General features: G+C 53.9%; 1 protein-coding gene and 1 long non-coding RNA gene across 2 annotated transcripts in view; one reads left to right on the forward strand and one right to left on the reverse strand.

Annotated features, from left to right (window-relative positions):
- The window catches only part of LOC107525542 (uncharacterized), a 365,360-nt gene extending 342,064 nt beyond the window's left edge, over window positions 1–23,296 (reverse strand). Inside the window, exon 1 of the long non-coding RNA XR_001602064.2 lies at window positions 23,197–23,296. This is a non-coding gene — a long non-coding RNA (uncharacterized LOC107525542). The remainder of the gene's footprint in view (window positions 1–23,196) is intronic.
- On the forward strand, window positions 1,578–8,766 carry ISG20 (interferon stimulated exonuclease gene 20). The gene is made up of 3 exons (XM_016197742.1): window positions 1,578–1,805; window positions 7,535–7,735; window positions 8,680–8,766. Exons 1-3 carry the CDS (start codon window positions 1,578–1,580, stop codon window positions 8,764–8,766), a joined length of 516 nt encoding a protein of 171 aa, XP_016053228.1.
- Window positions 23,297–23,953: the final 657 nt, after the last annotated feature.

A 23,953-nucleotide genomic window follows, 5' to 3' on the forward strand; every position in this document is an offset into this window, starting at 1 on the left:
AGAAACAGAAACCTCCCAGTGGAGCTTCAGGGGGTCACTTTTTCAATGCAGGGTCACGTATAGTAACAGGGATTGTGCTTCATCACCCCCTATGTCAGGGTAACAACCCTTCCTGCATCTGCAAACCAGAAAGTCCCCAGAGAATCTGAATTCAAGTAATATTCGTTCATGCAGAATGGAAACCGAAAGTAACCTCCAGCGCCTCAAATTTGAACAACCCACAGAAGCAGTGTCTGATCACTGGGACACGTCAGTATCCAGTTTCATTTCTGAGGCCTGTTACAACACCATGGACTTGGGGAAATCCCTTTCCATCCACACTGTTTGTTCCCTGTGGATCTGGGGAGGGCCCGAGATAGGGGGCGCCCACTGCGCCGAACCTCACCACGGCCTGGGAAAGCTGATTTTGTTTTGGCCCTGGTTGTAGCTTGCCCATGTACTCAGCAGATACTGAGTGCATCCTGCATGCCAGGCACCAGGTGCCAGGCTACCAGGTGAAAGTTCCAGCCTGGGAGAGAGTCACCAAGATGCAATGCAGCCGAGCTGGTGGGGCTTCCTCCAAGCCTGCTTCTCTTTGACCCAAAACTTTGTCAGCCCAGCCGGAGGCACAGCCTGTCCAGGGCAGACAGATGGCCGTGTCCAGGGTACCCTGAACCAAGGGAGGCTGTAAGGGCTCCCTCACCACTTCCCTACCTTCCCTGGGCTGGGCTGGGGGGCTAGCCCCCTCTCACCTCGCCCCTTCGCCCTTCCCAATGAAGAGCCTCAATGTCCCAAGAGTCAGCTCCCCCATGTCCCATTTTAAAAAAACAAAAAAAAACAACTCCTAGAATGTGAGGTTGGCGGCAGCCCAGAAGCCGTGGGGCATTCCCTGAGCTCCGGTCTTGGGGATGTTTACTCTAGGGGCAGGCAGAGGTTGAGAAAGGAGAGGGAGATGAGGCAATCCACTCGGTCCATGTCCACATCAGCAGCGTCAGCTGAGCGATGAGGTGGAGGACCGGGGCAAAGGCGTGACAGCAGGACACGGAGCCTGTCCTCTGTCAGCCCTGACTCAGGCCATGGAGCCTCCCCTGACCTCTGGCAGGAGGTGGAGCAACGGCCCACGTGCCTCGCCTGGAAAACGAACCTAAAACCAAAGCAACTACAGCAGGGTCAGGATTCCCCGCTCGCTCCCCTCCCTCGAAGTCAGAGGTGAGTCACCACTAAGAGCAACTGCAGCAGCTGAGAAGTGGCCACAGGGAGGCAGAGGCAAGAGAGCCGAGCGCACAGGAAGCAGGCAGGTGAGAGTGGGAGCCGGGGCGGCGGGTCCAAGGCGTGTCTCCGGGGCGGCGGGTCAGGGCAGGTGGCCTCCCGGTCCTGAGGCTGCCAAGAAGGACCAGAGGCCCTGGGACCGCCAGACTGAGACGGCGGGAGGGTGGCAAGAGGCCAACTTCCCTCTGCCAGGTGGTGTTTGTGATAAAGGCAGGGCAGAGAGCACAGGCTGGTTGGGCAGTGGCTGAGGATGCCTGGGGCCCTGGCTGGACGCCCCCCCAAGTGATGGCCTTCCTGCCCCGTTCTCCAGCGCAGCTGAGCGTCCCAGCATGGCAAGCAGCATGGTGGCGGTGGCCATGGACTGTGAGATGGTGGGGCTGGGGCCCAGCCGGGAGAGCGGCTTGGCCCGTTGCAGCCTTGTGGACTTCGATGGCTTGGTGATCTATGACAAGTTCATCCGGCCCGAGGGGGAGATCACAGATTACAGGACCCGGGTCAGCGGGATCAGGCCCCAGCACATGGAAAAGGCCATACCCTTCGCCGTGGCCAGACGGGAGGTGAGTGAAGGGCCAGGTGCCAGCCAGGCCAAGGGGGGCTGCGGACAACCCCCGCTGGACATATATACACTCTTCCCTGGTGCCTTCCCCAAGTGCCAGATCCGTGACCTGTGCCACCCCTGGGTGGGGAGTTGCAGGGCATGGAGAAACCTGTGGGTGTCTCCATCACATCCCCACCAGACAGCCGCAGCCAGACTCCCAGCCGGGAGCAGCCTTCAGGGCTTCTGGTCCCCCTGGCTAGTCTACAATGGGGTCCCACCTGATGTTCCCTAAACTAATCTGGAGGCTGGATCCTCCGTTCTTTCCTCCACACCCAGTGGCCACTGGTGAGCCCTGTGTGGAGATGAGGGCGGGTCCAGGGCGGAGGCTTTCCCTGGCTGGGCCCTTGGCAGGAGGGGGCCCTCAGAGGCCTAGAATGCTCGCCCCAGTCCTCTGGGCTTGCTCCCAGGCCCAAGGCAGACAGGCAGTGTGTGGTCCCCAGGCCCGCCCACTCCTTCAGTAACTCCATATTTCTCCTCCGGGTTTAACTTTCTGTTTCTCAGAGTCACCAAACAGAAAGCAAACTCAGCTTCTCTAGGGGTGGCCCCTAGGTTAGTCACTTCTGGGAAGGGTTAGAAGGGCAGACAAGCTCATTGGTCTCTACGCTGGTGGGGCTCAGGGATGTCCAAGTGGAACAGAGAGAACTGGGGTTCCTCTCAACTTCCCACGCGCTCTCGTGCCAGGCTCCAGGCGATAAAACCACAATAGCTACCATTTTGTTTTGTTTAATCCGCACCTGAGGATATGTTTTCATTGATTTTAAAGAGAAAAAGAGAGGGGGGGGCATAGATCTGTTGTTCTACTTATTGATGCACCATCGGTCGATTTTGTAGGTGCCCTGACCCGGGGTGGAACCCACAGCCTTGAAGTATTGGGACCATGCTCTAACCAACTGAGCTGCCCGGCCAGCACCCAGAGTTGGTTCCTTCTGAGGGCTGTAGACAGAGCCTGTGTCTCTCCTAGCCCCCAGCAGCTGGCTGGCTGGCGATCTTTGATGGTCCTTGGCTCGTTAGAAACAAGTCTCCGTGTTCATGTGGTGTTTCTCCGGTTGCGCGTCTCTGTGCCCTGATTACCCCTTTTTAGAAAAACACCAGTCATTAGGATTAGGGGCTCCCCCTAATTACATCTGTTTCCAAATAAATCACACTTTGAGGAACTGGGGATTTCAAGAAATGAATCTGGCGGGGAAGGGGGGGCGTGGTTTGTATAATTCAGCCCATAACACTAAACTACTTGCACAAATTCAGAAAACATAATGGGAAAGGGCTGGTCAGGGTTCAAACCCCAGGCTCAAAAAAACCTCTAGAGCTGTGTGTCCAATAGGCTACCACCAGCACCTGGCTGGTGAGCCCCAGAAAAGCAGGTCTGAACCCCAAAATGCTGTGAGTGTACAGTGGATCTGAAAGACATATATATATATGTGTGTGTGTGTATATATATATATATATATATATATATACATATATATATTTTTTTTTAAATCATAAAATACCTCGGTAATTTTCTATAGCGATGACATGTTGAAACAGTAATATTTCGGATCTGCTGAGTTAAATAAAACATATTAAAACTAATTTGACCTATTTCTTTATACCTTCTTAAATACTGTTACTGGATGATTTAAAATTACTTATGTGGCTCCTGTAATATTTCTATTGGACAGCACTGACCTAGAGGTACTAAGAGGGTGCTGAGGAGCCCTGGGGACAGGCCACAGTACATCACAGTGGTCCTGCAAAGAATCCATGAGGCTGGTGGCATTCGCAAGGTGTGGGAGGCGTTTGTGTACGCAACTGAGTGAGCCATGGGGAGCAGCAAAGATTCTTGAGAAAGAGCATGGCAGGATCAAAGCCAGTTTCAAGAAAACTACAATGGGGGGGGGGTGCTGTGGAGGAAAGATGGAAGTGAGGAAAAGCAGACAGTGGAGAGAAGAGTCAGAACCCCCAGGGAGCAGCTACGGGGGGTGGAACATCAAAAGCAGACAGAGGACTGGAAAGAAGGAAATGTTAGGATGGTGGATACCCAAGGAGTGTCCCAAGAAGGGGAGAGCAGCATAAAGAAGAGGTGGGTCCATCCAAGTGCCCACAGGAGGCCCAGGGACACTAAGGAGCTCCCCACACTCAAATCCCCACTGAGCAGTCAGGTGGATGGCGTGACCCCATCAGAGGGGCAGAAAGAAAAAGAGAAGCCAGAGCAGGCAGACAGGAGGTGGCACAACATGCTTCTCACATCCCCAGGCCTGGACTCTCGGGCAATCCCTGGATGCCCTGGGCTCTGGCCTGGGAGCCGAGACACCACGGCCCTCGTCCACCACGGCCCTTGGCGCAGAAATGCTTTGGTTCTCAGTTTGAGGCTCTGCCAGGTCCAGTACTTCTCGTGTGAGGCACGAAGCCTTGCAAGGAGTGAGTCAGGGATCTGAAGTGGGACTTTGGAACCATGGCTGGGGTTCACGCTTCCTGCTCCACCACTCACTGGTCCCTGTGACCTATGGCAGGTTATGGACCCTTTTTCCCAGCCTGTTTCCTCACGCCTCCCTTGTCCCGTGTAGGTTTGCATGCAGTCATGGCCTGTAGCCTTAAGCTCAGTGCCCGGGTCACAGCAGATGGTCACTAATCAGTCCCCTCTCTGGCTCCACCCAAGAACTGTGGTCTTAGACTCTGGCCCTTGTTTTCTGCCTGCTTTCTGCCTACCCTGTTGCCAGAGAATCTTCCCCAGGCCTGACTCAGATCACAGTCTCCCCACCCACTGTTCAAACACCTCCCGGGGTTCCCCATGACCTGAGGTGCTCCTAGCCCAGCATTCATGGCCCTCCAAGCCCCACCCTGCCTACCTCTCCTGCCTTCCCTCACAGCTCAGCCATCACTCACCTGTGCTCCAGACAAACCTCTACTCGTCCCACATCCCTGCCCCTAGAAATCCTACCATTCTGGCACCCACATCCCTGCCCCTAGAAATCCTACCATTCTGGCAGGCCCAGGTCAGAGGAGTATTTATGATGTCCCTCCCCACAAATCAGACTGTCAGCACAAGACGGAACTCATGAGGAGGCTGAGGTCCAGAGAGGGGCAGTGACATGAACTAATGAATTGGTGGATGAATGGATACAGGAACTAATGAAGGAATGGACAGATGGATACATGAACTAATGAAGGAATGGACAGATGGATACACAAACTAATGAAGGAATTGACAGATGGATACATGAACTAATGAAGGAATGGACAGATGGATACATGAACTAGTGAAGGAATGGACAGTTGGATACATGAACTAGTGAAGGAATGGACAGATGGATACATGAACTAGTGAAGGAATGGACAGATGGATACACGAACTAATGAAGGAATGGACAGATGGATGTATGAACTAATGAAGGAATGGACAGATGGATATACAAACTAATGAAGGAATTGAACAAATGGATACATGAACTAATGAAGGAATGGACAGATGGATACATGAGCTAGTGAAGGAATGGACAGATGGATACATGAACTAGTGAAGGAATGGACAGACGGATACATGAACTAATGAAACTGGATGGATGGTGGAAGCAACAGCTCTGAGCTGCTCCACCGTCTTCGGTGCGGGGATGTTCACAGTCATGGGACAGACAACGTCCTGGAAGACTGGTGAGCACCCCTCCCCCACTTCGTGAGTCAGTGGCTTCTGCAGTAGGGACCTGCCCTGTGGATTTTCAACCAGGGCCCCAGGTGACCTTTGATCTGGGAAATACTTGGAACTAGAGTGAAACCCAGTGGGGAGAGTATACAGGCAGACACCTGGGCCTGTCACTCCCTGGCAGGGGACGTGGGTACACACTGCCTGGGCCCCGTTCTCTTGTTGGTGACATGTTATGATGAGCCCGGCCTTCTGGAAGCTGAATTCCTGGTTCAGGAAACCTTCACTGAGTGCTCTCCGCTCTGAAATTAACGATGCTAATACAGTCCCTAGGTTCTCAGTACTGGTCACAGTAACAACCATAATAATAGTGCCAGGGTCGGGCGGATCCGGACACTGCATCTCAGCCCTCAACTCATCAGCTGTGTGACCTGAGCAAGCGTCTTAACCTCTCTGATCCCGGGCCCCATCCTCTGTAAAATGAAACAGAGAATATTCTTGTCTAGAGGCCTCACAAGGAGGTGAGGAAAGTACCTGGCCCAGTGCCAGCACGATGAAGGCAGATAGACAAACGTCCCTTCCCCCAGTCCCCTCCCCAGTTCTTTCTCGGAATTTGAGAGTCAAATTCCACCGGTGTTTGACACACCTGCCCCATTACACTGACTCAGGGCGGGTCGCACAGCCCTGAGGTCCCGCTGGCTGGTGCCTCCCCACCTGCCTGGGCTTCAGCAGGTACCCCCGCCCCTCCCCAGCCCTGCGTCAGAAAGCCCTGGCTGCTAACTGGCCACCGGAGCCTCACCTTACAAATGGGGAACTGAAGCCCAGAGAAGGTCTTTAACCTCCCAGAGAGCACACAGCCTGCCCTCCCATGCCCAGCATCTCTGTCCTGAAGGGTTGTTGGTACCTGACTGTTAAGTAGACCCTTCTCCCCAGCTTCCCCTTCCTTCCCGAGTGACCCCCTCCCCCCTTCCCATAATATCTGTCTCACATTGAGTCCTGTGGTGCTGAAAAGAGCCCCCCAGGACCTCGGGCTCCGGGAAGTGATGAATTTCCCCGGAATCTACCTCACGGTGAATCAGCCCTCAGATGTCTGAGACCCTGGAGGCTGTCTCTGGAATGTCAGACAGCTCCCCTGGGGCTGTGTATGTGTGAGCTGGGCCTGAGCCAGCTCTTGGCCGGGAAAACAGGCCGAGTTGTTTGCAAACACAAAGGATGTCAGCAAGGGAAGGAACGTGACCCACAGCTTCCGTGCACTTCCCCATCCCCCCCAGGCCCCCGGCCCTTTCTCCGCCTGCCGGCCAGTCCCCTTTCCTCCACGCACAGGATTTTGAGGGCCTGTGCCCTCACCACTCAGGGGGACCCCTGGACCGGACTGGATAGGCACCACCTGTTAGAAACTCAGAATCCAGATTTCAGTGATATGCCCCAGGGGAGTCCTAAGCTCCAGTGCTCTAGGGTTTTTTGTTTCTTTCTTTTTTCTTTCATTTGCAAAAGTCGGTTAAATACAGGTCCCACCTTGTAGCTCTACTCAGTTCCTGTAAGGACTGTAACAAAACCATAAACTTCGTGGTTTAAAGCCACACTAATCGATCATCTTACAGTTCTGCAGTTCAGAAGCCCTCTCAAGAGAATGAGAGATGAGACTGAGAATTCCAAGTGTCTAATCATGGCTCCATCCAGGAGCCCACCCAGATTTGACTCAATAGAGGAAAAGATGCTCCCCATGCCGGATCACTTAGGAAATTACAAGGGTGTCAGGAGCTCCACGTCAGGAGCCGGCGACAGAGACAGATATTTTTCTATCATTCCACACACTGCTCACCCACGTCAAAACCACTCAAGGAATCAGATGGGCCTTTGGCACAGACCTAAACAGTTAGGCATGAGGAGGGACTCGGTACCCTCTTCTCATTGTGTAGGTGATCTGTTTGAAACTCAGAGAGGGACAGTGGTTTGCCCAAGGTCACACAGCAAGTCAAGGAGGGGCCACCTCCCAAGTTGCCCAGGACCACCCCCCCCCCTGGAGGGCCTGGGTGACGGACATGGGGGGTGCATGTCTTCCTGGCCAGGTCCTGCAGCTCCTGAAAGGCAAGCTGGTGGTGGGTCACGACCTGAAGCATGACTTTAAGGCTCTGAAGGAGGACATGAGCGGCTACACCATCTACGACACGGCCACCGACAGGCTGCTGTGGTCTCATGCCAACCTGCAACGCTGCCAGCGTGTCTCCCTCCGGGTGCTCAGCGAGCGCCTCCTGGGAAGGAGCATCCAGGTGAGGCCCCCCTCCCTTCCCAGCTGGGGGCAGCCCATCCATCAGAGGCATCGCTAGGAGCGTCTGCTCTAGGGGCCTGGCCCTTCCCCTCCAAGGCTCTAAACCCCACCAGTGGCCACAGAGCAAGTATTTGGCACCAGAAACACTGATGCCCCCTGGTCCCGAGGGGCTGTGTACCTTTGAGAGGGCTTCCAGGTCAACAGGTATTTATTACACAATTCCTGAACCGAACACTGGGGACATCAGGTGAGCAAGACCCTGTCTTTGAGGAACTCTTGGTTCAATGGAGGGTAGCCCCTGCCTGGGTCATTGGAACACACTATGGGGAGTGTCCCATGGAGGGAAGGGCAGGTGTTCTGGGGGCACAGATGACAGGTGGGTGGCAGGACAGGAGACCAGATCCAGGAGGAGTCTGAAAGGTGACTGTTAGTGGAGGAGGGCGGGAGATGGAGTGCGGGAAGGGACAGCAGGAACCCCAGCCTGTGGAGCTGGGGAGCAGGAGTCACGTAGGAGGCAGAGATGGGCCTGGGTTTGGGCCCCTCTGATAGCCTCCAGGGATCAAGGACAGAATGGCCAGCACACTGATTCACTGAATGACGCCTTTTCAATTTGCTAAGCAAGTGGCATTTTTGAAACATCTCTGCAATATACTCCTCGGTGCCCTGGAGCACCCTGCACAGAGCTGCCTCGGCAACTCGGTGTCCTATAGCAAGTCTGCAGTGCCCCCTGCTGGTCACCGAGTATAAGCACCTTGAGGGCCAGGATACTGGATGTTGTGCTTGGCTTTGTTCGTGCCCTTGTGCCCCCAGTCCCAGGGCTAATGGGCAGAGCTAGGCCTGCTCCAGGGGACCTGGAAGTCGAGGTGTGAGCAAGAAAGGGCTGGTCACACGAGGCCTCTGCATCCAGCCCCTCCCCAAGTCCCCACTCTGTCTGTGTGTCTGCAGAACAGCCTGCTGGGCCACAGCTCGGTGGAAGACGCCAAGGCAGCCATGGAGCTCTATCAAATCTCCCGGAAAATCCGCGGCCACTGAGGGCTGCCCACGGGCCGTGTCGGCTCCATTCAGCCCCTCCTCCAGGGAACAGACATCTCTTCAGGACAGCAATGCCCTTCAATGCCCTTGTTTTTGTAAAATTCATCTTTTGTAGTAAATGCCTCTATTATTTTCCCGACTCCATCATCGGTCCTATTCTTGTCTTTTCCTTTCTTCTCTCTGAGCCGGGGAACGGAGGATGAGACCCAGTCTGTGAGGTGCTGAGAAGGCCACAGAGACTTGAGTCAGGACGTGGGGGACAAGTGTCCATTCCTTAGTATCTTGAATCCTGTGGGTTCTGTGATTTCATTAACAACCCCAGCCACTGCCTCCCTTTCCCTGTGGCTTCCATGCTCAGAGGGGTGGCATTATTTCCCCAGGGAGGGCACCTGGCTCAGAGGTCCATCCATCCCATCTTGAAATTGGTATATCCGCAACGGTGAGATTCAAAGCGAAGGCACAGGAAGTGTGATGGCTGCCACCCTGGTGACCTTCACTGAGTCCTCCCTCTTATTTGTTAAGGAAGGAAGGAGAGCCAGTGGACCCTGGAGTCACAGAGAACGAGGTTGCAGTCTCCTGGTTCTGCCATTTGGTAGCTGCCCGATGTAGGGCAAGTTACTTAACCTCCCTGTGCCTCAGTTTCCCTACCTGTAAAACGGGAAACTCGGACAATTCATAGGATTCGTGGGAGATGCTACACCCATCACCACACCTGTCAGAGCTCAAGCACCGGCCACACGTCAATGACTGGTGGTTGGTCTCCGGACTATCTGAGGATCCAGGGGAGCCCGGGAAGAGCAGCTGGACCCAACTGGGCCTCTGAAGGAAGTATCGTGTGCAGGAGAAGGGTCCACCCTGGGGTGACGACTGCCCATTAGAATGGGCTACAGAGCTGTTATTTTAATCCATGCCTGGGCCTCACTTTAGGCCCACTAACCAAGAATAGTTGTTCTTTTTAGGTCATTTTAATGGTCCCAGGTGCTTTCTTAAGCAGTCCCAGTACGTGAGCACAGTAATTCTCACACCTGGCCGTGCACCAGCATCACCTGGAGGGTGCTGGGCCTGCCCCCAGAGTTTCTGACTCTGCAGGTCAAGAGTGGGGCCCCAGAATCTGAATTCCTACCCAGCTCCCAGGGGATGCCTGGGAGGCAGCGGGCGCTCTCAGGGTTCTCTGCTGCCCTCTGCTGTTGCATGATAGTGCGGCTGCCTTGTCTTGCCGTGACTGGCCACAAGGTGGTGCCCTCAGACCGTGTATCAGCCAGGCAGCCCCGGGCAGAACCAGCATGACCTACACCGACCGGCCTGAGCTGCGAGGGGCCATGTCTGCAAAACCCCGGCAGAGGGTTGCTGGAAGGGATCCTCTCAGCCGCCCTCATTCAGCCACTGAGCAGGGGCTCAGAGAGGGGTTGGGGCAGTGATGCAACCTGGCCTGGAAGGTAACCCCAGGCTGTCCAATTCCCAGAAAGTTTCTTTTCACTGCCCCAGAGTTCCTTAAAATGAGAGATGAACCAGGTAGGATCCCCAAAGGAAATCTAACCTGACTTCCTGCTTCTGGATGTGATGCTTGGATGCCCCCAGGGGAGAAAAACCACAGAGGCTGAGTGACCTACGAGAGCACCTGCTTCGCCTCTGAGGGGCTCAGTGTAACCATCCATCAAAGGGGCTGAGAGGAGAATTGAGATCTCATAGGCAAGGTGTCCAGCAGGGACCCATAAGCAGCACCTGCCACTACTGATCACAATAACAAAGAGCTGCCTCTGGGCCGCCCCTTGAGACTCCTGACCTAGCTGGGTCCTAACAGAAATAAAGTCGAGCCCTGCAAATGTTGGGTTCCCCAGGATAGTTTTCAGCCTCCTACCCCCTCTCAGCTCCCCCCCCACATGGTGACCTGCCACCCATCTTCAAATAATTGTCACGACCCTCATCTCTACCCCAAGGTGCCAACTTAAATGTCCCCAATTTCTTCAACATTTTTCCACTTATGCCGAGGCCCTCTCCATTCCCCCTCTGCCCCACCCACCACTTCACCTCCCTCACCTGCCCACCCCTTCTCTGCCCAGGCTCCCCAGCCCCGTTCCCAGTGGATGCGGAACAGGTGGAGAGGTAGACGAACACCAGGGCTCCGCTGAGCCAAGGGAATGAGCAGCATCCCCCAGTCCAGGGCTGGCTTTGGAAAGACTTGTACAGTCACAAGGTTTGGGCACCAGGACGGGATCATCGCCTGCTACCTAACTCTGAAGGCACCAGGGAGAATTTGGTGGGGCGGGGAGCACTGGGAATGACAGTCTAAAAATAGCCCAGCCTCACTGAGCACACCCGAGTCACCTCTGACTCAGACCAGTCTGCTGCCTGCGGAGTGAGAGGCTTGGAGTGGTCACCTGCTCCCCTCAAAACCCTTAGCCTCCCCCTCTACCGGCCCAGCCGGGAAGGAGAAAGGTACTTCAGCTCAGGGACAGGACTCTCTACCCTGACCTGCTCAACATCTTCAGGCCCCTGCTCCCCACTGTCCCCCACCCCCCTCCAAAGGCCACTGTCCCCAGGGTGAGGAGCCCGTGCAGTCGGGGTTCCCAGAGCGGTAACAGACGCTGCCCACTTCCTGCCCGGAGTGTCGGGCTGGGCTGGGCTGGGTCGGGCTGGGCCAGGCTGGGCCAGGCTCCTCGGCCAAGAGGCTTACTCATTTGTGAACAATTTCTCCTCTATATGGAAAGAGCATATGTTCGTCCTGCTGGGGAAAGGGGGGTTTTGGGTAGCTTTGCAGAGGCATGGAGGAAAATGCAAACCATCAGCCTGGCCCCAACACCCCGATCCCCAGCGAGGTGCTGTGTGATCCTCGGCTGAACCGCTGGCCTCTGTCCCCAGGTGCAAGGCGAAGGAGGCCCGGGGAATGCTGCTCACATCTCAGCTTTAGGACACTGAGCTGGTTGGTCCCTCGATCAGGGCTGGGTGTCCTCATATCTTCCTTTCCAGCTCCATCCCCCAGTGTTCAGGGCCCACCACCTTGATGGCTTAAAATAACAGTTCATTTTCTCGTTCTGGAGGCCAGGTGTCTGTAAGGAAGGATGGCTTCCCACCGTCCTTCGAGGCACTGAGAAAGGATCTCCCTTCCCTCTTCTAGCTTCTGGCAGCTGCTGGCCTTCCGTGGTGTCCCCGGGCTCGTGGCTACGTCACTCCAGTCTCTGCCTCCTTCTTCAAGCAGCCTTCTCCTTACTGGGGGATGGTCTGCAATCTCCCTCGGCCTCTCTTTTAAAAGGCCACTTGTCATGGCATTCAGGGCCACCCAGATGACCCAGGATTGGCTCCTTATCTCGGGGTCTTTAACTTCGTCACACCTGTGTCAGGTGACATCCACAGGTCACAGGGACTGGACATGGATATGTTTGGGGGGAATATTTTTCAGCCCGCCAGAAGGAGTGATTGGATTTAAGGAAATGAAAATTTAGGGGCTCTTGTCCAGAGGAAATTCAGAAAGGGATGAATGAGAGCAGAAAAGGGATTGTTACATAACAAAGAAACGGGACCTGAATCAAGCAGCAAAAAATTTTTTGGTGGAATTTTTCAACAAAGCTCATACGCTCAATTTTGTGCCACAAAATCTTATTTTCTGTGATTCCCTTATCACTTTGATTAGTGCCCCAAAAAAGGAAACATTTGTGTAGATTGTATAGATTTTAGGAAACAAAAAGATATAGAGAAACAGACTTAGAGTAAATTCAAGGAAAACCTGAGCTACACATTTACATTCTGACAAACATAGTTTGAGATAACACACATCATAAGAGACAAAGATATAGCTCATGGATTGATAAAAGGAACAAAAAGAAGACATACAAACACAAACATATATAAGCCTAACAACACAGCCTTTGAATATATAAAGCAAGCAGTCCCATGGAACTTTCTGCACTGCCCAATATAGTTGCCACTAAGAACATGTGTCCATTGAGCACTTGAAACGCGGCTAGTGCATCTGAGGGATTGAATTTTTAATTCTATTTATATATTTTTTAATGTTTTTGTTTATTTCAGAGAGAGGAAGGGAGAGAGGGAGGGAGAGAGAAACATCAGCTGCTTCCTGCACGGTCCCTACTGGGGACTGAGTCGAAAAGCCTGACCAGGAATCAAACTGGCGACATCCAGGTTCACAAGACAAAGCTCAACCAACTGAACCACACCGGCCGGCCTAGAAAACTGTCTTTATGTGCCTATGGTTAAGTAAAGTTCTAGTTGACACCAAGAACAAAGTTTAAACTGAGTTTGTGGGAGGGGATAAGAGAAATCTGGGGAGCCAGTCCCCATGGAAGTGGAGCAGACAGTGAAAGAGATGATGGAGGGACCCAGGGCCTGCCAGCCTCTTGTCAGGGTCCAGAAACAGTATAATCTGGAAACACCAGAAAGAACCACATGCTCTTTCTTTCAAGGGGTTCATGTAAAGAGTGGTCGCAGACTGGGGACCGCGGTTATAGGCTGATGGGCAGCTGCTCCCTGGTTCGGCATGGACTCGGCATGGACTTGGACCATGGCGGTCATCAGGTGGCCTGGGCAATGGTGTGTTGCTGGCAGCAGTGGGCAGCCAGGAGCCAAGGGGCAGGCAGGCTGTAGCAGGGACAGGGGAGTGATGTCCCTTGGCAGTATATGGGGTAGGAAGGAGGCCCAGAAAGATCCGCCCACCCCACAAGCAGCCTGGATGCCCAGATGGGTGTTTCTGGAGGCTCTGTTGCCTAAGGAAACTCACTCCCCTTCCCGGACAAACCACTGGGGCGATTTATGAAAAACAGATGCTGGTTAAAGTCGAGGTGAAGGGATGGGGTTGAACTGAGCTTCTCCCCTCACCTCCTGAGCCCTGGTCAGCAGCAGACCCAGCCTGGCTACAGAAGAGGCCCTCAGATTACAGTGCACACATTTTATGAGCTAAAGAAGGGTCCACAAGGACTTTGGGGGCAGTGGGGCAGCAGGTGGCATAACAATCCTAAGAGGTAACACACAAAGGGTTCACTGCATGCCGGGCACTGCTCTACATTCATTTGTTCCTCCCTGCAGTCCTGTGAACTCTGTACGCGGTGTCCCCATTTTCACAGGCACAGAGAGGTTAAGAAACTGGCCCAAGATCACACAGACAGTATGTGGCAGAGCTGGGATTTGAGTACGAGTCTGCCTCACTGCAAAGCTCGGCACATAATAGCACTTCAATAAACACTGAGCCCCTTCTGTCTTCTCTGAGGCCAGGAGTCATGTCCTATACTCTCTTCTGTCCTGCTCTGGCTGCAGTGCCCCCCATCTCACCCAGACCACTTACTGCTGGTGAGCCAGCCAGAAAAAGCCAGAGAGAGCATGGAGGCCTTACACAGGGGCTGGTTGGAGCCTCTCCCCCCTCCCCTCGGCCCACCCACTTCCCTACAGGGACCTTAGGACAGGAGCCAGCAACACAGACAAGGGCTGCATGGATCGGCAGCCGGCGGCTGGCCCCCGGGGCGGGCAGCCAGGTGCCCGCGGCCACAGGAGAGAAGGGCCCCTCTTCTCTGGGCTCAAAGGTGGATTGAGGAGGGCTGGCTCCATGATTTTTCCAAGAAGCTTGTCTAGAGCCAGAGAATGGGAGCATCTGTGCAGCGGGCTCTGTGCTGGATGCGGCTCAGGCCACAGTCTGGGGCTGGCGTCAGCTGGAGACGGCCCTGCGTGGAGGAGGTGCTGGCGGGCTGGGCCGCTGGTGGGGCGCTCTGGCTGGCCTGCTGATGAGGGAGACAGGGAGCCCAGGCCAAGAAGGGGAGCAAGGAAGAGCCTGAGGCTTGGGTACTATGGCTTTCTCCATCAACGGTGTGTGCTCAAGAGCTGAAGAAGGCCCTGGCCACCCAGCACTCAAAGCACCTCCCCTCCTCCTCTGCCTTTCAAGATAGGCATTTGTGGGCATCTCTTAGATTCCCCGCCAGCCTCCTCGCCTCAGCTACAAGGGACTGTAGACCCTTTTTACCCACTGGATACATATTTTAAATTTCAATTTTACTTTCTTGAAAAGGTAGTATGTTTACGTGGTTCAAAGTCAAAGTTCTACAGGAAGCTGTCCATCGAGAAATCCTGTTTCAGGCCTGGCTGGGTAGCTCAGCTGGTTAGAACATCTTCCCAATACACCAAGGTTGTGGGTTCCATCCCCGGTCAGGGCACATACGAGAATCGGCTAATGAATGCATGAATGAGTATCAACTAACCAATCTCTCTCTCTCTCTAAAAAAATTATTAAAAACATATGCTCAGGTGAGGATTTTTTAAAAAGTGGTGGTGAGGCTAATGTCCTACTTGTAACCTCCACCACCTCTGCCAGGCCTTGGAAAAAACCTCTCCAGACCCTAGGGGTCCAGGGAACACAGCTTAAACACCACGATCTTATAAATGGGAAACTGAGGCTCAGAACAGGGGCAAGACTGACCTGTGGTCACAAGTCATCCTGTGGCAGAACTAGAACTAGAAACCAGGCCTCTTGGACTCAGCTCGCCACACTATTCATGTTGCATCCCCAGGGGTACCTGACTAGGACTCTGGGCCACTTGAATGGAATCAGAGGCAGAGGTTACTGCAGACCCAGCCGTGGACCCAGCCATGGACGTGGACCCAGCCGTGGACACATCTGTGGATGGGTCTCGGATCTGCCTCTCTCTCGCTCTGGGCTTCCATTTTCTCATCTATTGCTCAGGGTCAGTCCCTTGGCACCCCAGGAGAAAGGGCTCTGGGTTCACGAAAGGAATGGTGAGCTACCCACACAGAGAGGATTCGGCGGCAGAGCTGGACTCTCCAGAAGTGGAAAGTCAAGCCTGTGCAGGAACAAGGAAGTCTGGGAGCCCTCAGCCTCTGGAGGCACATGCAAGCAATTTGTGTTTTTGAAAAGAATCACTGGAGAGTTTTACAACCAGTAAGCGATGGAGGAAACACATTTTAATGAAAGAGAAATATGTTTACCGCCAGGCAAAGGTCAGGGGGAGGGAGAGCCTGTCTAATCAGGAAGGATTTAACCAATAAACAGGATCCCCGCGGGCCAACAGGAAAACAGGCAGAGCGGGTGGATGGAGGGAGGGAGGCCAGCTGACATCGGAAGGACCTAATCTCCAAGGTTGGCACAGCCCAGGGGCACGGGGAAGAGGCAGGGTTTGGGGAAGCCATGGGGTCTCCGCCACCACCTCCTCCACCCCATCTTGTAGATGAAGATGGTGACTCAGCCAGCCTGGGATCCAGGAAACCGGGCTCCTATCTTTGACTGCACCGCATCCAGGACCACTCTGGACAAAACAGCCCCTCCCTGTGGTCCAGCTGCACTGTCTCCACGATGAGAGGGTTGGACTCAGCGGAACAGGGAAGCTGTTAAAACTTTCTTTTGAGCTCCAACGTGAGGGGACTGGGCCCTGCCCTGGACAGATGACCCTTAGTTCCCATCAGACAGGGAGGGATGGAGTAGCCGCCATCACGAGCCTCGAGGGCTTGGATGGAGGAGCCCGCTCCTCGGCAATCCTTTTGCTAAACTGCACAGGACAGTCTGAGATGGAATTTCTCGCCATCCTGGGAAGCAAGGTCCCAGGGTTCTATCCAATTTGATTTAGGAAGAGATAAGATGAGATTTCTGGCACCCAGACACCTGCTTCCTCTGCCTACCTTGGGGACCACCTCCTGCTAGCTCCCCCTGCCCCCGCCTGCCCCTCCCACAGCCCTCTCCCTGGTGACACAGAGATGCTGTGCTCTGAGGCTCTGTGGCTCGGGGTGAGACAGGAAGAAGGCTTGCGGTGCCTTCCGGAAGGAAGTTTGCACCACCTGTTACTGTAAAGGGGCTCTGGTGTCGACACATGCGTGTAGATGGAGACACACACACACACACACTGCTGGTGCAAGCCAGCAAACAACTCTAAAGGGACATGCTCAGCTGCTGGCAGGTCCCCTTTAGCAGCCAAGAAACAGGTATGGGACATCAGGGTGGAGCCCAACTACTGTGTCCCCAGGATGGGCCATCCCCTAGGCTGAGGCGGGGGAGGGATTCGCAGAGCTGGGGTGTGGGTGACAAAGGAGGAGCCAACCATTTGCCGGCAGCCTCTGAGCTCTAAGCAAATTGGGGGCAATCAGGACCTACTGATCAGTGGTTCAGACACTTGGGTGAAGGCACAGCCGCTCCAGAGTTGTCCTCCCCACCCCCCGCACCCTTGGCCTTGTCACAAGTCTCCTCTCAAACCTCACAGCTGGGCGTGGTCCAGCCTCAGAGCCATGAACACCTTGGATCTCGTCATGTGCTGTTATCTACGGAGACGCAGGGTCCTTATCTATAACCCCAAACCTCCAAGGCTCTGAGTACTGAAAAAGAATTTTTAAACAACTCCTTTGGTAACAAAATTTGACCTGACTGGACAGGGAGCAGTTTATGGTCTTCACTCAGTGTGAATGTTTAAAAGTTCAGCTGGGGAAACACTCGGGTGTTTGATTATAAGCCACTCTCAGGTCCTATTGGGTGCTACATCGTATGGTGTATATGCCCCATAGTAGCTGTCTGAAGCTGAAAGTCTCCATCCTGGGGCACAGCTGACCCCAAGGGGCTCAGAAAGGGGACTGTGGATTGTGCTGCTGACCCCATTCTACAGATGTGAAAACTGAGTGCCTTCCCTAAGTTCAAATGGCTGGGAAGTGGGGACACAGATTTTTTAAATGCCGAAACTGTGGCTCTGAACCCTTTGCTCAGCCCAGCACCAAAGAGAGGTACCCAGGTACCCAGCAACCTGAAGAGACACAGGTGCCAGCCTGTCCTCTCTGCAGCCATCACCCTGAGGTGGCACAGCCCCGCCTGGAGGAGGACAGGTTCAAAGGTGAACAGGGGTGTGCCCCGGGGCAAGGGCAACACAGTGGGATGATTTATGAAATGTTCAGGGAGCAAACATTCAACAAGGCTTCATGATGTGGACGGAGCCAGGAGAGCCGGACATGTGATGCTCCCAAGGGCAGCTGTGACCTCGCCTTAACTATCTGAGCCCCACCCCAGGTGCTCCCAGGCCCCCCTTCCTGACTCTCCCACCCTCTGAGCACCGGAACACTGTGTTCTTTGGGTAGGAAATCTAAGAAAGGGGTACACAAGCGGGGGCTTCAGAGAGGCAGCATGGGTCCCCGCCTCCTGCGGTCTCCTTGAGAAGCCTCCTGAATAAATTCAGCCTGCTCCTACCTGCACCTGGATGCTTGGCTTGTGTGTTTCTATACGGTTTGAATTTTTTTCAAAAAAATTTTAAAATTCTCTGCCAGGCAAACCAATCCCGGTAGACGACCACACAGCGAACGTGACAAGGGTCTCTTTCACAGGCCCGCTGCCCCAAGCTGGCCGGGCGGCCAGGGGCAGTGCCTGATGAGTCACCCGGTGCTGGGAGGTCAGTGGCTCGGAGCCCTGCGCTGCCCTGGGGTTCTGACTGCACAGCGAGCTGTACTAGAGAGTACTCTAGGCCCAGAGACCCAGTGATGACCACAGAGGCTAGACCCCCGTCCTCGAGGAGCTCCCTCGAGTGAGGCATCAGATGGCAAACCCACAAACTCAGTAACCACGTACACAAGACGACTCCAGGAGACTGACCAGCACTAGGAAGAAAACAAAACAGGGTCACGGGATGAAGCGTGATGGGCAGATGCTGCTTTCGGGAGGGAGATCTTTCTAGGCAGATGACATTTCAGCTGCGAAATGAAGGACGAGAAGGGGTGGCGTGTCCCAGGCAGAGGGCACAGCTGTGCAAAGGCCTTGAGTGGGAACAAACTGGCCACCAGAGATTACGTGTAAGAGAGTCTTAGGATCTGGAAAGTTAGGAGTGTCCCAGGAATAAGGAGCATCTGAGGTTTAAGGTTGCAGGGAATACCTGGGGGTCCAGCATCCAGCCCACCACTCCTCTACCTTCTGCACATCTGGGAGCCCCAGAAAAGACCTCCCTGCTCCCAGGGGGTCCTGCAAACACCCAGGATCCAGGTCATCCCAGAGCATTTCATGCAAGGTGAGGGTGCCCCCAAATAACAGGGATACTTGTGGCCTCTTCCTACTCACTAAGCTCCAAATGGGTAATAAGAGAGAGAGCTCACACCTCAGAGAAGGCCCCATGGAGAGTCTCTGGGTGTCCAGAAGGCTGCAAGTCGTGAGCCCGTGGACGTGACCCTCAACAGTAAGGCGCCACATTTACCTCCTCCTGGCCCCCCAAACCCCACACACCCTTGGGATATCCCTGCAGACATGACAGAGCCAGCCTGGCCTCCAGGACAAAGTGTGGTGTCAAGGCCCTGTGCCAGAGCCATTACTCAGACACACCACCAATCCGAGGGCCGGAACAGGAGCAATTATTTAAGTATTCTTGGAAACCCTGAAATTTTCTTTCTCTTCGCCTGTGCTAATTTTTTCCTCTGGGCTTCAGAAACAGACTCGCGATTGTCAGCACAACCTCCCTCCCTCCACCCTCCCTTTCCCCAAAACACCACACACACACACACACACACACACACACACACACACACACAGAAGAGAAACCCACGCAGGCAGGGTCTCCTGTGGCATTGCAGAGGGTGCACGATCCCGGGGAACTCAGGACTCTGTGTGGCAAAACCTAGTTTCCCTGTGAGAGATGGCAGGTGGAAGAGCCACGGCTGGTGGAGAGGGGACACGGCTGGAGATGAGGCTCCTCTTCAGAAAAGGGCTCAAACCCCTGAAGAAGTGGCCCAGCAAGTTTAGCCCGATAGTCTCTTTGCCCGCAGTGCATCCAAACAGTGATGTCCGTGGCCAGTAGGCGGCGCCCTTGTGTCTGTTACACAACTTGGTGGAGACAGAAGCTCCCACCTCTACCTGAGCTATGTCACCACAGACCAGTAGCTGCCAGGTACAAACAGCTGCTCAGCAGCAGCAGCTGCTTTGCTCCCTCCATCACCAGCCCAACAAGGGGGGGCTCTGCTGGTCACCATCGTCACGTACGTCACCCGGCTTCTACCTGGGGTCTCCAGTGACATCACTTCCTCCCCCGTGCTCACTCATTTTCCAGTCACCGTGCCCAGAGCACCAGGGCTAATTGAAACAAGACGTGGACGTTCACGTTCACGGGGCATTCAGCCGGGAGGCCAGCGCTGCTTCTGGAAGACGTTAACGCTTTCCTGTTGGACGCCAAACCCGCTTGGAACCGAGCTTCAAACGAAACCTCATCTGTAAAAATGAGGGGGTTGGACGATCCCGGCGAGCCATGCTGGCTCTTGACAGCTTCTGCTACTATGAAAAGAAAACCCCACTGAGCCGTGGGTGGGGGAGCCATGACCCGCTTCTGGTTGGCAGTGGCGGTGGTGTCACACGTACAGTGGTTGTGAATCAGTTTTTATTTTGGGCCTCGCAGCTGATAGATTAATTTGTATTTTATGGACCATCCTCTGCACAATTCCAAGAAAATCACTCCCTCAGAGGCTCCACTGACATCATCAACCACCACATAGGAGGCCCCGGGCGTGCAAACCTCAGGCGGTGCAGTCCCTGTTCGAAGACTTGGCTTCAGGTGAAAAGGAGCTTGTTGCGTATGGGGCGCCTGGTCACCACGGAGACCGACTTTCTCCCTCCCAATCCACTTTCAGGAGGTTTCAATGTAATGGTCCAACCTTGGGTCAAGCAAACCCATCCTTCTCGAAGAGATCTTGAAGACAAACGGACAAAAAAAAGCTCTGCTTTCCAGACAGCCCAGCAAACTGAATTTGGAGGGGTTTGGCCTTCACTGCCTTATAATTTGGTGTTGGAACTTTATTGTCTGTTTCTTTCCTTGGTTGTTTGTTGTTGTTGTTGTTTATTTATTTATTTATTATGGAGTTTTTCCATTTTGGCACAGTCTTCCTGATCTCTTCACTGTGTGGTCCCCCCCCCCGTTTTATTGAGATACGACTGACAGACGACGTTGTTTCAGTTTAAGGTACTTGTAATAATTTGACTTATATATGTCGTGAACAGATTACCACAGGCAAAGTTTAGTTAACATCCATCCTAAGCTCTTTATTTCGAAAAGAAACAGATTCTTTCCTCTCTCTTTTTTTAAGACAGAGAGGAGAGAGGTTTCATCGTCATTTCAGTCAGGAAGCCAAAACCACTGAATTTTTTTTTTTTTAATGTGTTTAGAGGAGACCAGGCAGGAATGAGATGAACCACAGTGAAGACCAACGGATGGTTTCTAAATTGACAAAGCAAGAAACTTTCTCTTCGCCCCAGGGCTCAAGTCTTTAGAATCCTGGAATCTCCTCGCTGAGAGATGCCCAGCCTACAGCCGTCTCCTTTCCTCCATCCTGGGCGACGGTCATCTCTTCCCTACTTCAATGGACACATCATTCTATGTTCTTATAAGTTGATTTTTTTTTTAATCTTTGAAAGTTCTTAAGTTGAGCTGAAATTGGCCTCCCTGCAACTTATATCTGCAACCCAGGCATGTGCCCTGACCGGGAATCGAACCGGTGACCTTGGGGTACACAGGATGACGCCCAACCAACTGAGAGCCACTGGCCAGCCCCTCATCCCCTGTTCTTTTAACCACTCTTCATTCCAGGTCACTTCCAGACCCTTCTCCATCCTGCCACTCACCTCTGGACACCTTCCAAGTTGTCAGCTCTCCTTTTACACCATGGCTGGGGTCTGAACATGCATGATGCTTCCTGATTCTGTGTTGAGGGCCTGGTAGATGTAGGGACAAGTCCAAACCTGAAGCTACAAAGCCACGTGCAGATGTCACACCCAAAACTGGCCACAGGGACACATCTTGTCCTGTCACTGAGCAGAATCTCTGAGCACTATGGCATGGTGTCTACCACGAGAACCATGTGCTATAGATTTTGAAGTGTGTCTCCAGAGGACCAGGGTGTGGTTGGAAGCACCTGGTTTTTCATTCAGCAAACACTTCACATCAATCTTCTCAGATTTCATCCCTGATCATAGGAAAAAAGCCTACGGAGCTGTGACCATAAACAACCCAGTCTTTACCCTCGAGGAGACTCAATCGAACTCATTTGCGAAGGCCTTGCTGGCCCAGGTGCGCTGGCTCTAGGCAACTTTGGAAGAGCTCTGCTAGGGATCCAAAGAGCACAGTCAGAGATGACTGCCGATGGAAGGAATCTCAGGAAAACTGGAGTCAACTCTCTGCGTTCACAGATGGGCAAACTGAGCTCCAGAATTCCTCATTTGTCCACCTGGCCCTTTGTCTGTCCATCCAGGCAGCAAATGCATTTATTGAGCAGCCGCAATGAGCAACGTAATACATTTGGGGGGGACTCCAGTGTGAACAGCAACAAGGAATGATAGGCAGCCTCGTTGGCATATAGATAAAGGGCTCTGGTCGAACGGTCTGGCCAAGGGAATGCAGTCGGTTGGCATCAGAACCAGAATCAGAAACCAGATCTCTGGATGTCTGACACAGGGCTCATCCCAATGCACCATGCTACCTATCACTCATCAATGACTACATGGTAGATATATGATGATATATAGACAACAGATACATAGATGCGCGGGCTATAGCACTCAGGCTCTAGGCCAAGGGGCTCAGTCTTGATGGGAGCCTATTTAGACACTTCAGGCAAGCTCTGTGACTGGCGACGGTGCTGGCCACACAGAAGTGACTAACGACGCAGAAGCTAGAGGCAAAACCATCCCACCCGTCTCCCAGGGGCAGAGCAGTCATGATGTGCCCTTGCCAATGGTTTACCAAAGCTCTGCCCCAGGACACACGAGAAAGCAACCTCGCTGACGAACCCTCAGTCGTACCCTTAACCATGAACACCCACGGGGACCTGATCTTTTTCTTTGTCTCATGTCAGTGTCCCTCCTTGGAAGATGGATGCATTCGTAGAACCTCCGCTATCATCTCTCTGTAGGATGTTCTCAAATCCACGTCCCCACCTGGACAAGGGTCCCAGTACCGCCTGACTCTCCCTCCCTTGCTTCAAACTCAACAGGTCTCGGAGCAGGTCATCCTCGCTCCATCCCCACTCTACCACCTGCCAAGCCTCCATCTCCTTTCCACAACCCCAGCTTCTGGGCTCCTTCTCGCAGTCCCTCGGGCTTAAACACTGAGATAGGGCAGGGCAGGGACAGTGAGCTGCCGTCTCGTAGAATCAAGACCCCACAGCGGCTGGGGACTCTGGGGCTTCCCAGCCCCTGAAACCTGGGGTCACACAGGCTGTGCTAGTGGAGCCAGGCAGACACTGCGAGACAGAATGGTGTCAAGCTGGGGGGACAGCGGGGCTGAACAGGGGTGGGGGGGGCACGTCCAGTGAGAAGGCAGCATACTTGGCCTGGGAACCTGGCACCACAGAAAAGGCAGAGAAAAGCCCAGCAGGGACTTGAACTTCATGTTCCCTACCAGGGGCCTGATCACCTGGGGAGCCAGCCAGTTTGGAGGAAGGACCCCCTCCCTGGCCTCTCCGCAGACTCCCATGGCTGCTTACCTCACCCCTCATGTCCAGACGGCACAGGACGCAGGCTACTCCCTTTGCCAGGGGCCCTCGGGGGTGCCAGACGATCCAGGTCCACTTCCAAGGACTGGGGCTCCCAGGGTACTAAAAAACAAAGAAATGCCAAAGCAGGGTTACAGAAATCGGGGTGTGTTTAAAACGTTTCCTGTGAACAGACTAACACTCTTTTAACACACACACACATATACACACACACCCCAAAATGAGCACAGTGCAACACAATCGTGCTATTCACAAAAACGATCGCAGAAATTATATAAATATGAACTCAGAGGCCCCCTAGGCCATGTGGCCCCGCAATGACACGAATTTAAAGAGGTACATGACAGTCTTCCTCCCCTAATCTCTGTGACTGGGCATGAGCTGGGCATGAAACCTCCCTGGAAGGTAACATCTTAGTTAAAATGTGAGGCCCTTAGAGACAGGGACCGGATCCCTCTCTTGCGCCCCACTCCCACCCCCTTGGTCAGCTCCACCCCTCAGGTATTGAGAGACCCTACCTGGACTGGAGGGGGGCAGGGCCTCTAACGGACTAGGTCTAAGATGGCCACACACCCCCACCCCACATATACACCCAGCCCCAAGCCCTATCTTGGAGAGAAGCAGGGAAAGTCCCCAGGAACAGCACAGGAGCCTGGGGCAGCCGGTGGGAGGCGGCTGTAGCTGAATGGGGCCTTTTCATGTCACACTACCCAGGAGGGGAACGCAATCCCTCCCCAGCCATCCAGAA

Source organism: Miniopterus natalensis, chromosome 22, assembly GCF_054644295.1.
Source record: "Miniopterus natalensis isolate mMinNat1 chromosome 22, mMinNat1.hap1, whole genome shotgun sequence".
Classification (NCBI taxonomy): Eukaryota; Metazoa; Chordata; class Mammalia; order Chiroptera; family Miniopteridae; genus Miniopterus; species Miniopterus natalensis.